Genomic DNA, 16,587 nt, shown 5'->3' with positions numbered 1-16,587 from the left:
TAAACACGCACAACACACTCATGCACGCACAACACACACACAAGCAGCCTAGACCTCAGCAGCTTCCCCTCAGCTGCCCTTTTGGCACCTCGTTGCCACTCATTCAGATCTCAACCCCGTCGATCTCTTGTATGATCGCTTGTAAGGATTTGAGAAAAGACTTCTCTAAGCTGATTGGAAGGGAAGGGGGCAAATTACCATTGCACAACTGTGCAAAAAATGTCATGGGTCATGATTTGCCTTATGTAACAGCTCATATGTGTGTGTGCATGCAGTGCAACCCTCCCTCCCACCATCCTTACCCCACGCCATTTACCCATTTTGCACTAATTGAGGGATCTTTTTTTTCAGAAGCTGTTATTGCAGACATTTAATTATTTATTTTGACAGGAAGCAATCTGGTGGATAGTGAAGAGATTGCAAATGTGTGTGTATGTATGTATGTATGTATGCAGGCATGGGACAGAAGAGAAAAGGGAAACGGAGAGCAGCAAGAGGTCAGTGTAGCTTTTTGGGCAAATGTGCATCTGAGAGCAGTGCCGCTGTAAATCACCTGTACACTACGTCTGTGGGGCTTTGCATGCACATGGAAGAACAGTGGATGTAACATTTACTCTGTCTGTGTATGTATGTGTGTATATGTGTGTGTTACATCTTAGAGTGCATGGCATTCTCAGTGCAGTGGGACTGCACTAATGGAGCCACACTTGAGCTGAAGTGTGCAGAGTGTAGCTGAAGTGCAGCCAAGTCTAACTTCCAGTCCTGCATAGAAGCCCTATAATCTACTCTCTACTATTCTATTTCTCCATTTCCCCCACTTCTGTCCCCATCCGTATCTCCATCAATTTAATTTTTCATCCCTTCTTCATTCCATGCCCTAGTCTCGTCTGTCTGTCTCCCGACCGTCTCCCTGTTAAATCTCTTTATCCTGGTTTGGAAAGTAAAGATGACAAAGAGCAGCATTCTTGCTGCTTCAGCTCTGGGTTCTCTTTTTCTTCTCTGTTCCCGTTGAGCAGTGAAGAGAATGAAATAAGGGAAGGCGACATGCAACCACCAGTCGTGTTGACCTTTTTCAGTCTCCAGCACCCGAGGCACGGTGAGTGAGACATTAGGAAAATGACTGAGCATTATTAACCCTTACTATCACACACATTTTGTCTCTTCAGATGTCTTTTTCTTTAGTTGCACAGAATCTCAAACAATAAACTGTGACGTCACATAAATGGTATGTATATTTTGTGAATGCAGGTTCTCTCAGAGTGTCTGTGAAATAAAATGAAAATAATAATAATAAACTCAGGTTTGATTGAGATGGATTTCTGAAAATTTCTGTTGTAGGACTGTTCAATTTAGGAAAATTGTTTGGGAACAATTATTAATGAAAACAATTATAGAGGGAGGTAAGAGACTTATATAAGTTCAGTCCATTTATCATTCATGGCAGAAAATAAATCTTAAAGGGAGAAGAGGCCCCAGGACAGAACCTTGGAGAACACCAGAAGTAACAACAGTGTGTGACCTGGGTTTGAAAAATTCCAGCTGTATGAGGTGCAACCAGAGATGAAAACATTAAAAAGTTAAGAGATGTGTTGGTGATTCTATAAAGCTGCTCAGCAGGATGTTGTGGGATTTGGTGTCAAAGGCTTAGATCAAGCAGAATGAAGAAGGTCAATAGTCCCAAGTTATCTGCCAAGACATTTATTTTCTGTTATTTCTCTCTTCTTCTTCTTTTTTTTTTTTTTTTACAAGAGACTTATCTCTGAAATGGAGGGTCAGAAAGCAGACGTGATGTTCTGAAAAAGCCTAACTATATACAGATTTTTAATACTAGGTCCAAATCATATTAATGTAAGTCTTAAATTTATAAATCTGTTTATTTCAACTAAAACAGTTTTGTGTGTGCGTGTGTGATTTGCCGTTGTGATTGAAACAAGCTTATTGTATGTTTTAGAAATTAAGATAAAAAAAAAACACTAGTAGGTATGAGAACGTTTATTTAGCATTCATAAGTGGCCTCATGTGTTTTAAATTTAACTTACTGAAACTTCCAGAAACCCTACTCAACTTTAGTCAATATTTCCAATAAGACATTACCTCTCTGTCTTGCTTTCCTCTTCCATTTTACCCCAACTTTGGATGTGCACATGACTGGCACATGTGCATGTGTGGCCAACCCTCTATTCCAGTCAATCAGTGAGCAGAGACAATTCCCCGAGTGACATTTAGGGAGAAGAAAGAGAGCCATTTATCACTTTAGTTTTGGGATAATAAAAGAATGACTGAATGAGCCTGTGTGTGTGTGTGTCATTGTGCGTGTGTGTGTGAGCAAGAGAACAGGCAAGAGAGGAAAACTGCTAAAGATGAAAAGGGAATTTCAAAAAGCACATGAAAGGAGCAGGAAAAATAAGCGAGGGAAGAGGGAAATGAGTGATAAAAAGGCTACTTTGTGGGGAGGACTGTGTGTGTGAAATAGAACAAGAGAGGGAAGAAGGGAAAGCTGTGAGTGACTGACAGTAAAAAAGAGAAGTGTAGTCAAGAGAAAAAAAGAACCTAGAGTACGGGGAGAAAAAAGGCACAGAGACAGAAGAGGGGTTGGAAGAATGCTCTTGGCTCAGAGAGAAAACTGAGGAGAAAGAGTGGAAAGAACCTCAGATGAAAAAAGAAGCTGAAAAATGAGTCCACGAGAAAGACGGAAAGGTAAAGGAGACAGTCTGGAGACAGAGCTGAGTTCATTCAGGGCTATGAGTAGACTTAGAGTCCAGACCTCACACGGTCAGCATACTAAACACAGGAGCCAGTGTCCTGACCCAGATTTATGCAACTGACATACTAATCTGAACCGTAAAGAATTTCAACCCCATGCATGACCGAATGTATCTGTAACCCAGGGGCCCCCTACCGTCAGCCCTTTAATCCCAGCTGTTCTTACAGTCACCCCCTAACCTCACACAAATCCAGTAACCTCCTCACACACGTGACGACTCTCCCAAGCAAATTTGCTCATGCATGAGTTGCTTGACAAACTCATGCATGAGTTTGTCAAGCAAACAAATTTCACAAAAAAATATGGAAGGCACTCTATGTTTGAACTAGATTCTGTTAGTCTATTACATTAAACAGTTTGTAATTAGAATTTGACAAAATATTTTCACAGTCTGTGGGGTGGGAGCACTGTTACATTGCAAGCTTTTAAAATATGAAGTGATTTCTTCCTATGGCTTTTTGGTCTTTCAGCAGAAGTGAGCTGACGTTACAGCTCAGCAGGGTCCTCAACCCTCTGCTACCTGATGTGACCTCTGCAGCTCCATCCATCAGCCCTGAACACATGGTTCGGCTGCAGTATAGCCACCATTAGCATAACAAGCATATTTCCTGAGCATAACTCTCACTACCTCTCCTTTCTAATATGATCCCTCTGTTTTTTCCTCCATCCACCTGCTCCAATCAGTCAGCATTAACTATATTTTCCTTTATGCCGCGGCTGCCTCCATCACTCGCCCGGACCGCCAAGCTCAGGTAAACTGATCGGCGGCCCCTTACACGCTCCACTTTCTCCTCCCACAATTCTTTGGCCCGTGACAGGAGGGTGGGGAGGGATGCTTGATGGACAGGCTCAGAGAAGCAAGCGACCCGGCACACCACTGCCAGGAAGGGTCTGGAGATGGAGTGTTGTGAAATACATCGTTTACGTCGGCGTACATCATCTCTTTCTCAGGGACAGACGTGGCAACGTGCACGCCCGTAAACACGCACGCACGAGCGCAAAGCCATCAATCGCTTGCATACAGGAAGAGGTATCAGACAGGGAGAAAAATTGAATTAGGAAATATGGGCACCGTGATTTGTGGAAAGGCAGTTTTGAGGCAGGGAGAGAAAATACAGCTTGGAGCGCACTTCATCTTCAAGCGCGGCCAAAGAGGAAGAAGCATCTGTGTTGTTTATCTAAAGCTCCCCCCATCTAGTTACAATGGCATGATTTGAAATATTCATATACATGTATGACAAGATCAGGCCCATTATGCTGATCTCTCTGCAGGGCTTCACTAAATGGACTGAATGGAAAGCCATCAGTCAGTGTAAATTACAGTATGAAGACAAGATGCATTACATAAGCTTATAGATGGGCATGAAGAAGGGTATTATTGTAGTGTGATATCAATCACGTTCTACAATGTCATCAGTATGATAATATGCCATGGGCGATTTCAAGGATAAACCCACCATTATAATATTTCACAAAGCTTATAATGAAAGAAAAACCTATTAGGAATTTTCTGTGCTTCATAAGGTATTATGGCCCATTTTTTAGATGAATCTGTAACAAGATGCAAGGCGGTAAAAATTAAACACAAACAATATGCAAAAGAGCGGGAAATAATTATCTTCTTTTTACTGAAATGTTTGGATTGTTTTTATTAAGAATTAGCGGTGGGTGATATGGACTTTACGGATTTTATTGCGGTATTTTATGGTACGACTGTGACAGCAATAAAGATTTTTAAAAATCTCATTTTTGTTACTTACTTTTTAGGCAACTGCACTGACCGTATTGCACAGCATTCGTAGCACCAAGCACACAAATATTGTTCCTGAAAAATGTTCTAATTCACATGATTCTCCTTCAGGATGCCACTTACTTAAAAAAGTGTAAATTTTGTCACTAAGTTGCACACAGTAACGGCATTTAATAATATTTTTGAATTTGCTGATATTAATGGGAGACAATAGCTAAAAAATAACATTTCAGATTATACTGTCAGTTGTGTTTTGCATTTTGTTTTACATTAATAAGTGAAATTTATCATGACAGTGATAGATGAAAAATTCTTATGCTCAAAAACCTTTCACAATAAATGGTAAACAACACAATAAAAGCCCACCCCTATTATGAATGACAACATTTTAGATTATTTGTTTGGATTCACCATTAATTTAATAATGGGCTTCATAAACCATCATACAGGCCGACTCTGTTGACCAAGATGCTAAAACATTTCATGGCAATGCACAAAGTCTGCATTTAATTGGACATGCATGAAGCATATCTTTAATTACAAGTAAAAATAGCACATTTGCTGTACGATACGCTATTAAGGCACACGTTAACATGAAGCAGACTAGCCTGAGGCTGTCTCGCTGTGACAGAGGTGAGTCCCGAAGACGGGGCAGAGCAGAGCGGGGCCCTGTAGTGGTGGAGGGAAAAAAAAAAAAAAAAGACAAGAGAGAGTCAACCCAGCGTGACTACCGCCTGCCTGAGTGGAGCAGCCTGCCTGCAATTAAGGTGGAATCAGGGAGAAATCTGCGCTGCCTTGATAATGAGCCTCGTCTGAATTATTAACGAGAGCTGTTCCCCCAGGACCCAGGCTCCCACTGAGCCCATCAGCCCCCCACACCACCACCTCCACCGCTACCACACACCCACATGCACACGCAGACGCACTCATAAAGGACAGAGGAGAGAGCGAGGCACTCGCATCTGCAATGACACAACGTGCACACTGACACAGATAAGCAACAAGCGTGCCTCTACAGACAGCGTCCAAAACTTCAACCACAAGAGAATGCCAAAACAGTCAACTCACAGGTGGAAATCTGAACCATTTCTGACAACTGCGCCACAAATATTTCTCTTAAATCAGACAACTGTTTTAGAACAATACAATTTGACGTGAGATACACAAATATCCCACACAGCATTCTTAATTTGACCTTTGATTCTAATTCGTTTAGCTTGTATGGCATCGTGGGGGAAGCTTTTACTGGTACAGACCAGCTGAACCGCTTTACACTGATTACAAAACAGTATGGATTTGTGAAACCTATTTAAAAACAAAAACAAATATGTATAAGCCATTTTGATTTTTAGACATATTTCCTCATCTTGTTCTTGTGAACCACCACTGATCTCTAACCAGCTACTAACCCCTAAAAAGCAAGTAGATTTTGCGTGGAGTATTAACAGATCTAGAAGGAACAGAGATGATGGTGTTACCAGAGTTTCACTGACAGGTAACCAAGAAGAAGCAAATTTGTTCTCCATCTATAAAATGTGGGTATTTCAGGTGCAAGCCCACAACTTGTATCTTTTCTGTGTTTCCTTCCGGGTTGGTTCTACAGAAATAAAAAGAGATCACTCCAGTGGGGTAACTCATAAGGCCTCTCTTGGCCAATTAAATCTCCATGGTATCAAACCAAACATGGCCTCAAAAAGAAATGAACACTGTATTCTGTCCCCGTAGCTAAGAATGGCTTTGTCCAAAACCCACAAGAGCTTAATGAACCCAACCACACCCTCTCAATGTGGCAATTGTCAAAAAGTCGAACAGGTTGCAAAACATATACACAAATACGACTGCGAAGAAACACAGCTGAAAGTTGGTTCCACTAACAGATAGTCAGCCCATTTGTATCCAAAAAAAAAAAAAAAAGGATTCTTCCGCTGAAGAACAGAGTGTTCCTCCATGGGTGGTTTGAGGTAGTAATACAGTTGTGTGTTTTCTACAAATATGTGTGCCTGAGCCAGAGAGAATACTGGAAATCAACCCACTAAATGGTGCAATGGGAACAGAATAGCATAGGCATAAGTTTAAGTGTGCTAAGGAAAGCAAAAACCACAATTAAAGGCATTGCTGAGGACTTTTGAAGAGCGGTTCTGTTAAAAGTAGATAATAAAATACTGTTGATGTCTTAATTTAGTATAAATCCAGATCAGTTGGCCATGGAGGGCTGAAGCTAACAGCTAGTCTGGCAGCAGGCTTATACCCTGCGAAAACAACTCTAGTCTCAAAAACTTCAAAGAAGTCATGCAAACAAGATTCTAAAAAAAAAAAAAGAAAGAAAGAAAAAGAAAAATCATTAAGACATTTGTATTGGGTGGATATTTGAACAAAGCTGATGATTATCTACACCCAAAATTAAGGCATGAAGTGGAGCACCTACAATGATCTTCCCATGTAAAACACATACATCCATTTCCTGTCTAAAAAGTCATTGGCTTCTGTGTAAATGAAAACATGTAAACATTCTAATGTTAAACAAGTTCATAAAATAGCATTAGCATAAATATTTGATGTTTTTGTGACTGGAGTCATTTTAATACATTAGAACTCCACTTAGGCTCAGACCCCTCTGATAACCCTCAGCTTCAGCTAATCTGGATTTAAATAAAATAAAAAAATAAATAAATAAGAGCGGTACCTACGTCTTGTAAGATAATACCAGCTGATAGAAAAATAACACATCACATCATGAGTGTTACATAATCAGCACCTTAAACCACATTGAATGTGCCAAGTTCAAGTGCACCGAGACAGATTACTGGACTTCAGCAGTGGGTAGTTTTATCCACTGCTGATTCTAATTAATAGAATCTATTCTATTAATTAGAATAGATTCTAATTAAATCTATTCTAATTAGAATAGATTTAAGATTTGCTTTTGAGTGACCTCAACCTTTTCAAATAACTCCACTTCAAAAATCGCAAAGTATCTCCATGAAGATATCGCAAATTATTTGGATCTGAAACTAAAAGAGAGATGGGTTACAAAAAACTGCTTGAGCAGCTGAAGTTAAGTTCAGACAAGCATGAGACACAAATTAACCCAAATATGTCCAAATGGGAATGACAATCTCCTCCTCAAAAAGCCAGTTGCTATCTGATCTGGACAAAATTCAGCGTTGTTATCCTTCTATCTCTGTGGTAATGCCAGATATGAGATTTCCCTCAAATAAGAAGAAGAACACTGCTTGAGGCAAGTCTGGATCGTGGCTAAAGCTCAAAACCTTGACGCTGCAGCTCCCTCTCTTCACCTCAATTGGCCCTTATACCTAAAACCATTGAGACAGAAAGAATGTATAGAATGTCTAATGGATAGAAAGTCAGTGCATGAGAAGAACACAAGAAGATAAACGGGGAGATAAAAAGGGTGTCTGGTAGATATTGAGATAAGAGGCGGCAAAATAATATCAAAGGCAAAGGAATATTGTTTTTCATATTACTCTCTCCTGATCGCTGTCTCCCATATTTGAATGCATGCCCATGCCTTAGTAATTTGCATGTACATTAATCATTTCAGTGAGAAATAAACTGTCACGGCTGCCTGAAGGCTGCTGTAGGAAGGGGGTTGGGGGTGGGGTGGTGGTGAAAATGGGCTTCTTGGCATCAGATACTTGATTCAAACGAAATGTACTGCTCGAACCCAAACTGGCTCAGGTAGAAGAGCCCGGGGGAGATGTAAGGTGCTCATAATCCTGCACCATAAATCCGTCCAGCATGCATGATATGCTCTCATTTTAAGTGAGTGTGAGCATGTGCATGCTTCAGTCACATTCCCAAATAAGTTAGCTCCTCTGAGCCAACACGGAGGATAAACTGTGAGTCAACTGAAGGCTTCTGCTCACCCCCCCAGCCTTCTCCACCATCATCAAGTGAGCAAGCATATATCAGGACATAGAAATACAACAAATCAGACATGCAGCCATACACTGAAAGTTTCAAGTCTACTCAGTCATGTTTTCTTTTTTTTATTTCTCTATTGACTGAACCTTCTTGAGCCACTCCTTAGTGACATGATTAAGAGATTAATAAATATGTTCTGTTTTTTCCCCTCTTTTTGCAAATAAAGATTATGAAATGTTAATCACTGTGATCATTTAAACTCACAAAATGATATACAGACAAAAATATATATTTATACAAAGCTCATTTTAAGGATTATTGTTCAAATCTAATAAAAATACACAATATAATTTCTCAGAAATGTTGATTATTACATAAGACCATATTTTAAATAAAGAAATGTTATGCCATGGCTATAGTATTATATAAACAATCATTATGAGGAAGATTTATTTCTATACAGTTGTCCAGTAGACAGTTATTGACACCCTCTGTAAGGAGAATAAGCCTCAACAGGTCATTTCAAGTTCTCTCCAAGCATAAAGGAAGTGGAAGGAAAATGTGTGGTAGAAAATGGAATGCAAGAAAATGCAATAACCACAGCTTTACGTAGATTACGAAGCATAAAAAAAAAAAAAGAGTTCAGTGGAGATTCATAAGACTTGGGCTTTGGCTGATGTACACATAGGCTGCAGCCATTGCTTGTGCTAAGTGACTCTTGAACCAAAGATGGGAGCTTTTTACTTGGCCTAAGGAGAAAGTGGACTGGATTGTCACTAAATGATCCAAAGTCTTCTTTACAGATAAGATTATGTTCATCATTTCATTTAGAAATTAAAGTTCCAAAGTCAAAGGAAAGTGGAGAGATACAGAATCCAAGTTGCCTGAAGTCTTTTGTAAAGTTGCCACAGTTATTCATACAACCTACACATTTTCCATGCATTCAGATTTCCGTTAATATGCTTAGATGCAGCACTGAAGAGCCAGCTTCATTACCAATTATCTTTTTTTTTTTACTCCACCCTCCATTTGGAAGATGTCATGTTAGCAATATTCCCCAATGAAGGCCTAAACATAACATTTCTGTTTTTAAACGTTTTTTGGGATGAAAAGTACATGATGAATTCTTTTAACAGACGTAGGCAATAATCATCGAAATGAATAGAAATAAATACTCAAAATATGTGTAATTTATTCATATGAGTTTCACTTTCTGAACTGAATTACTAAATTGAATTAAATTTTCTAAGCTAGAGCAATTTATTGAGATTTCCCCATATATGCATCCAGGGGCCGTTTTCCTCTCAGATTGCTACGATCTTGATGCTTGTATTTATTTTTTTTATTTTGCTCTGACTGATTTTTGTCAATAAAGGAAGCCCCATTGACCCTTTGCCCTGCTGGCCCTACACCAACCTCAAGCTAACGTTGCTTTATAAATAACAGTCTAGTCGCCTTGGATAAAAGCGTCTGAGTGACTACCTGGCACTCTCAATGACCTGCTGCACAATCCGCTGGGATCTGACCAGCGCAAGCGCCTGAACAAGCTCTGCCACCGCAATAAAGCAGAAGAAAATATGTGAATGTAAAGTATTAAGATGTAGGCATAATCTGCACATAAATAATATACTTGATATCCTGGAAGTGATTATCAAACACCTCTTTATACTTAATACACAAAAAGCATTAATGAATTATGGACTTTCGTAGCCTAGAGCCACTTGCATATACAATAAAGAAAGCCCATAGCATAACAATGGCATCATCTAACCCCCTCGAAGTTAATGAACTTCCAGACGCCTACGGGAAAATCCCAACACCAAGTGCTACTCCATCATTAGAGGCATTATGAAGTCAAGAGGGAGACTACATATACCATTCACTGCAGTGACATGCTGTCAGACCGATCACTGGGTTAAAACACAGACGCCTATAGTTGTAGACAGCCCCTCCCCCTGCAGTAGCCCCCACAAAGACACACACTACCAAGCCCTGATGCTTTGTTGCAACTGGCATGTGTCTCCCAGCAAACATGCACCAAAAATTTGTCCTTAATGTCTCAAAGGGGCGGATGGAAACCGAAAGAGTTCAGCTCTGGCATGGAGGTGATTCAGGGACATTTCCTGAGCAGATTTCTTAGTCTGGTTTAGATCAATTACAGGGTTGTGGCTACATTGTGCCAGTTTTAGGTACCAATAAGAAAACCACAATAATCCTTCTAGAAAGTGTAACAGGTAAACAACAACAGAGTTCTAGGTATTCTCCCTCCAGTAAAGAGCTGATTAAAATCCTGTGACCTCAGGACAGCAGTCTTCCTAGAAATCAGAAGGCATTAGGTATTTATAGGAGCTTAACTGTATTGCCTAGGTGAGCAGCCTTACCAGCACCCATTAACAAGCCAGGATTGGGTCTTGTCCAACAAGAGTGGCAGAGGCACAAACAGCTTTTCAAGATTTTTCTAGAACCTCTGCACTTGGTTCTAATTTAGGCGTTACTGGAACTGCCTTAAATTTTGCCTTTCCCTTTAATCCATCGCCCTCAATCCAACCCCCACCCCTAAAACTCAGAGTCGAGCTACAAAGCTGTGGCTCCTAATTTCATTTTATTTCATCAGCAGCAACCAACAACACACTCCTCCTTTTTCGTGCCATAACCGGAAAAAAAAGGAAGTTTCACATCAAACACATTTCCTCCAACACAATCATGCTAAGATTAAAATATAATGGATGACAGAAGTGGTGCTCACCAAATTGCAAACATTGCTGTCAAATATAATTGCTTACTATGACCGTAAAATTATATGTAGGTTACAGCATCCTTTATTTTGCAAAAGCTCCAGCAAAGGCGACAGGAATCCTCATGATATAATACTACAGTCCTGGATATTTGCATAACTTTATGCTAGAGGGTTTATTTTACGCTAAAAGTTCTGCAAAGTTGAAACAAATGAATAAATTAAAGCCAATCAAAAAAGAGCCTAAAATGTATCAGAAAGTTGATGCATCAGAAAAAAATACAATGTATACACTTTTAATAAGTTCTTTGGTCCAAGGTTCCCACATGTGACTTCATAGTGTATGTTTACATTACCACTCTGCCTCCGACCAAAACCAGGTCAGGCCTGTTACTGACATTACCAATGCCTGCTTTAAATGACTTTCCTAATCCCTGTCATTACCTGGTATAGTCAATGTCTCGCCTGTGGACTGAAATAGCCAGCAACCTCAGACTGCCACTGTCCAATCCCCCTAATTTGCAGTTTCATAAATAGCAGGCAGGGAATTGGGTGCTTTGGGGGCAGAGGCCCTGTGGTTGAAGGCAGCTGATGCAGATCAAATGAAACAAAGCTTACCTGGTGACACACCTCACCAGTCAAGATGGCCAAAAGGGGAAAGGCTTGGTTTAGTAGTGAGTTTCTGTGAAACTCTCATACCTCTCCCGAATGTTCATTCAGGAAAATGTCGGCCTCTGTGTTAGTTGGACAACGAGGTCGAAGTTGACAGCTAGTTCTGAGGTGGTAAAGACTGAACTGGACATCAACAGCCTTCAAAGAACTACTAATTCAAAATTGTCAAAAAAAGTTAATGCAAACAATATTTTTTAGCCTTTAATTTAGAACTGCACAATCTGAAAAATGAATGCAATGGTGTAATGATTGTTGCAGTAACATCAGCTGTGATAAATCCACTCATGGGCACCATCAGTGTGTGAGTTTTGGGCACCTGTTGCAGTGAGATTTCACTCAACAGGATGAATATCTTATTGCCCTGCAAAGTGTGAATTCCTGCCATTTAGATTATGATACCCGACAAAATACTGAATCCCAAGCATTCTTTGCAAAGCGGGAGGTGGTTTGCCACTAATGATTGTCCTGAGTGAAACACTTAGTAAGAAAGAAACGTGTAAAGCTTTTCCAGTTAGGAAGTGTCTGATAAAAAAGTAAAGCTGTGGGGGAAAAAAGCATGCTCACAGCAGTTTAATTTAACACCAATTTGTTAATTTTCCCAATGCCTTCCTCCCGTCAGATGGTTCCTCTGACCAGAAATGTAGAGTTAATTTTGACGTCACATTTTAATTCAGTTTCAGTCAAAGCCTTATGACTAAAATGTAATTTAGTTTTAACTGCTATGCGGTTATTTGTATCCGCTTTGATTTGAGTCCAGTTTCCTGGACTCTGGTCCGGTATCACTTCCACCATATTAAAGAGATTTTTTTTTAGAATAATTTTTTAAGCACCTATTCTAAAAGCTTTGCTCAAAGTTCCACCATCAGTACAACAACCGCTGCTCTGCTGCTCTCACTGCCCTCCTCTGGCTGTCCTCAGAAAGCCATAATGAATAGAAACAAGATGAGACTGGTTGGAGAGGCTGATAACATGGGCAGATGTCCAGGAGGTTAGGCTCCCCGCCAGCCGGCCAGCCAGTCAGCAGTGGTGGTAAGCTGCGGTCAGTTGTGAATATTTACATTGTGGACAGTTGACCTGTGGTCTCCCACAAGGGTCACTCTGTTGATTTACTGATCCTTTTCAAACGGCTGGATGAAAAAGAATGCAAGCTGACAATTCTCATGGAAACAGGCTTCCTTCTGACATCTGCAATTGCTGTGAAAACATATTTGTCCAATACTACATTTTTTTTTTTGCCACACTTAAATATTTCATATCATCAAATATATATTTTAATAAATGTTAAAAATACTCCTAGAAAACACAAAACGTAGTTTGAACTTTATGATTTTATTTGTGAAGGGCTACAATTAAACTAGCCCTATATTAAAAAGTATTTGGCCCCTAAACCTAATAACTGGTTGTATCATCTTTGATGGCAACAACTTCCATCTAGCTTTGCTGATGATTAGCAATCAGTCCGTCACATCACTGTAAAGTTTTGTTCCTCTCTTCTCTCCAGATGTGTTTCAATTCAGTCATGTTTTGGCCTGTTTAAAGTCATGTCACAGAAATGTAGTTAGAGCAAGAGAGCACAACTCATGGTTCCATCCGTTATAATCAGTTCTTCTGGTCCTGAAGCAGCAAACCAGCTCAGACCGTCACACTACAGCCGCCACATTTGACTATCCATATGTTCTTTTTCCGATATGGTTTGTTAGTTTTACGCCAGATGCAACAGAACTCTTAACTTCCATAAGTTCCTGTTTTGTCTCATCAGTCCATGAACTATTTAACCCTGAGCTGTGGGTATTATGAAAATGCTTCTCTGAAACACGTGTGCTCTTGTTGTTCAGCACTGCTTTATGCCTTGAGGATCTCACATAAATCACTATTTTGCCCCGTCTCTGTCTTATGTGAATCATAAACATCAACGTTAGCAGACGTTGTGCCTCAAATATTGTTCTGGGTTCAATTCATGTATGGAGTGGCTGATGCACTCCTGCCACTCCTGAGAAGGTGTGCCACTGGTCCATGTTTTCTCCATTTGTGGGTAATTGCGCTCACTGCGGTTTGCCAGAGTGCCAATGCCTTAGAAATTGCATTGTGACCATGTGTGGACTGATAGACGTTAATGGTTTTGCTTCCCATCTGTTCATGGATTTCAGTGTTGCATTAAGAAACCCTGTAGCCTACTTCATGTTGTGAGACAGGTTCTCTTGAAGCTATTTGGTGAGTCTAAAGATCTATTTTCCACACATTCATACACATTGAGCATATCTTGTAACGCTTACTGATTAAAATACTAATTTCAGAACTACCTTTTGCTTTTATCCACATTATTTTGGTCTGCTATCAGAACGGGGTTTTTTTTATAACTTGAAATGTCTATTTGATATTATGGCAAAACCAATAGGTTTGTAAGGGGCAAATACTTTTTGCTGCACTATATAAATCACCTCGTGTTCCTGAACTGATCGTCCACAAGTACAAACACTGAGGACTCTTTGACTTTCTGTTCGCTGGAGGAAAGCGTCAGTCTGTTGCATCCAGAATTGGTGATATATTAGAATGACAGACGGCAGTAATGAACTAAGACAAGATAAGGCATGGCGCCATTCATGCGTAACTGACACGGAATCCCACACTAACATGTGTACAAAGAGGGGGGGGGGGAACCTTAATGAATCAGGGAATAATGATCAATAAACTATTATCACTGATTAATACGTCAAAGCCCGCCAGGTTGGTTCGCGAGCTCTCATCTCTTACCTTCCAGCCAGCCGAACTGTTGCTGTCGCCCTTATCCTTGAAATAGGGCACATAACGGACCATCCAGTCATAGATCTGTGACAGCGTGAGTCTCTTCTCCGGGGTGCTCTCAATGGCGCGGGTAATGAGATCCGCGTAGGACTGGTTCCCCCACGCGTTCCGACGAGAGGACTTGGCTTTGCGCAAGGACCCGGTCACGTCGAGCGCCGCGCCGGCCAGGCACGGGTGCGTCGCGACCGTGGGTGCCGGGGCGCCGGTCGGGTGCTTTAGCTCTGCCGGATTGCCGCCCGCGAGCCCGGCTCTGCACGCCGGCACGTCTTCCGGCTCCACCTTGATGCTGGCCAGCGGGAGACCCCCGCTCACCTCTTGTCCGCCGGGGAAGTCCTCCGGGCATGGCAGTGGCCAGGTGCAGGAGCGAGGCCGGCTCTGCGGCTCGAAGTCCGGATCAACCTGATGAGCGTCCAGTTCGTCGTCCTCCATCATCAACATTTATCCCTTTTAGAGGGAAATAGATTAAAATAAAAAAAAACAAAATGAAGGGACGAAACTGTCCTTAGCAGCACTTCACGTTGGAATCTGCTTTGTAATATGCCTATTAAGCTCAGTCAGAATCAATCAGAGCCAATTCACTGGAGTAGGACAATCATCATGAATAAAAAAAAAGAAAAGAAAATCACAACCTTGTGTGTAGAGATAAGAGTAGTAATAAAAATAATAGCAATTTCTTGTCCATTTTAACTAGAGTGCTATATTATTGGGGAAAAAATATGTCTTATTCAATCCGTTTCATCCTATTACACTAAGTCTTCAGCGTTCCTCAGCCAGTCACGGGGGCTTTTCATTCCAGTTGCAGCAACAGATGATATTTCAGATAAGGAAGCAAAAGCAGCCGTCGATAAATCCTCTAGAAGACAACGTGAAGAATCAGGAAAGAAGAAGATGAGGAGGGGGTTTTTAAAAAAATCACCAGGGCTGTGCAGAGAGCATCCACTGAGGCGATAATGCGTGATTACCGTGAATTATTAAATCTTCCAGTCTGCACGGATTACGCTGGCAGCGACATATTCAAGTCCATTCAGCCTGAACAGCACCCCAACTGTCTGCAATTATAATGAAGAGGCGTGCGCATGTGACGAATCGATCATTTCCTTGGATGGGAAAAGAAAAAAAAATATAGATATATAAAAAGAAGAGAAAAAAAATAGCCCGGCAATCAAATCTCGCATCCAGTTGTCAGGGACGAGAAAATTGGCTTTTCTCACACCTCCTTTTTGCTCCTTCCTCTCTCTCTCTCAGATGCCACACATGTTCTCATTTGCTTACAACTCGCTCCCGTCGATGTGAGCCGAGGATGACGCGCCGGCGCTGTACTATATAGTAGAGATGCTGCCAATTGGAGTGCGCTCACGGAATCAATACTCTTCGAACATGATTACAGCGAAATCCCCGACTCTCTCTATCTTTCTCTCTCTCTCTCTCTCTCTCTCTCTGTCTAACGCTCTTTCTTTCTGTGTCTGTCTCATATCCACCATTTCTATTGCGAAATCCTTAAGAACAACTCAACATATTTCTTAGTGCGCCAATCTATCTTCAACGCGTGACTCAAAGAAATGAAAAGCAAAAGGAATGTGCCAGAATCAGAGATCCCTCCACAAATCTTCATGCTTTTTTTTTTTTTTTTAGGTTTGTTTGTTATGTGAAATAATAAAAGCACGACCCGTGCGCGTGACGAATTGTCCAGTGCGCGCGGCGCGCTGCGTCCAAATGCCCTCCAGGGAGAACTTGGCGGTTTCACCTCCGCTGATTATTCGCGAGCAATACCTCAGTGAGTGTAATTTTCTCTGCCGATTAGACAGATTTAGTTCAGATTAACGGAGATTAGGTAACCCTAGATTCTTAATCCCGGGAGGAGTGGGCTGAAGTAGGGCTTTTCAGAGGTCATCATGAAAAGGGGAGAGGGGGAAAAAAAATATTCAGCTCCAGAATCACACCAAGTGAGACAAAAAATTGTAAAGACTATCACATGGGTTT

The 16,587-nt window shown here is 40.9% G+C and overlaps 1 protein-coding gene across 1 annotated transcript in view; it reads right to left on the bottom strand.

Moving 5' to 3' along the window:
* LOC103141571 (forkhead box protein O3-like) overlaps window positions 1-16,179 on the bottom strand; it is a 36,836-nt gene extending 20,657 nt beyond the window's left edge. Inside the window, exon 1 of the mRNA XM_007557263.2 lies at window positions 14,557-16,179. Within this exon, the coding sequence (XP_007557325.1) occupies window positions 14,557-15,045 (489 nt within the window). The 5' untranslated portion in view covers window positions 15,046-16,179. The remainder of the gene's footprint in view (window positions 1-14,556) is intronic.
* Window positions 16,180-16,587: the final 408 nt, after the last annotated feature.

This window comes from Poecilia formosa, unplaced genomic scaffold (genome assembly GCF_000485575.1).
Source record: "Poecilia formosa unplaced genomic scaffold, Poecilia_formosa-5.1.2 Scaffold86, whole genome shotgun sequence".
NCBI classification, from domain to species: Eukaryota; Metazoa; Chordata; class Actinopteri; order Cyprinodontiformes; family Poeciliidae; genus Poecilia; species Poecilia formosa.
Note: the sequence above shows the minus strand (reverse complement) of the source record. Positions and strands in the feature narration are given on the sequence as shown.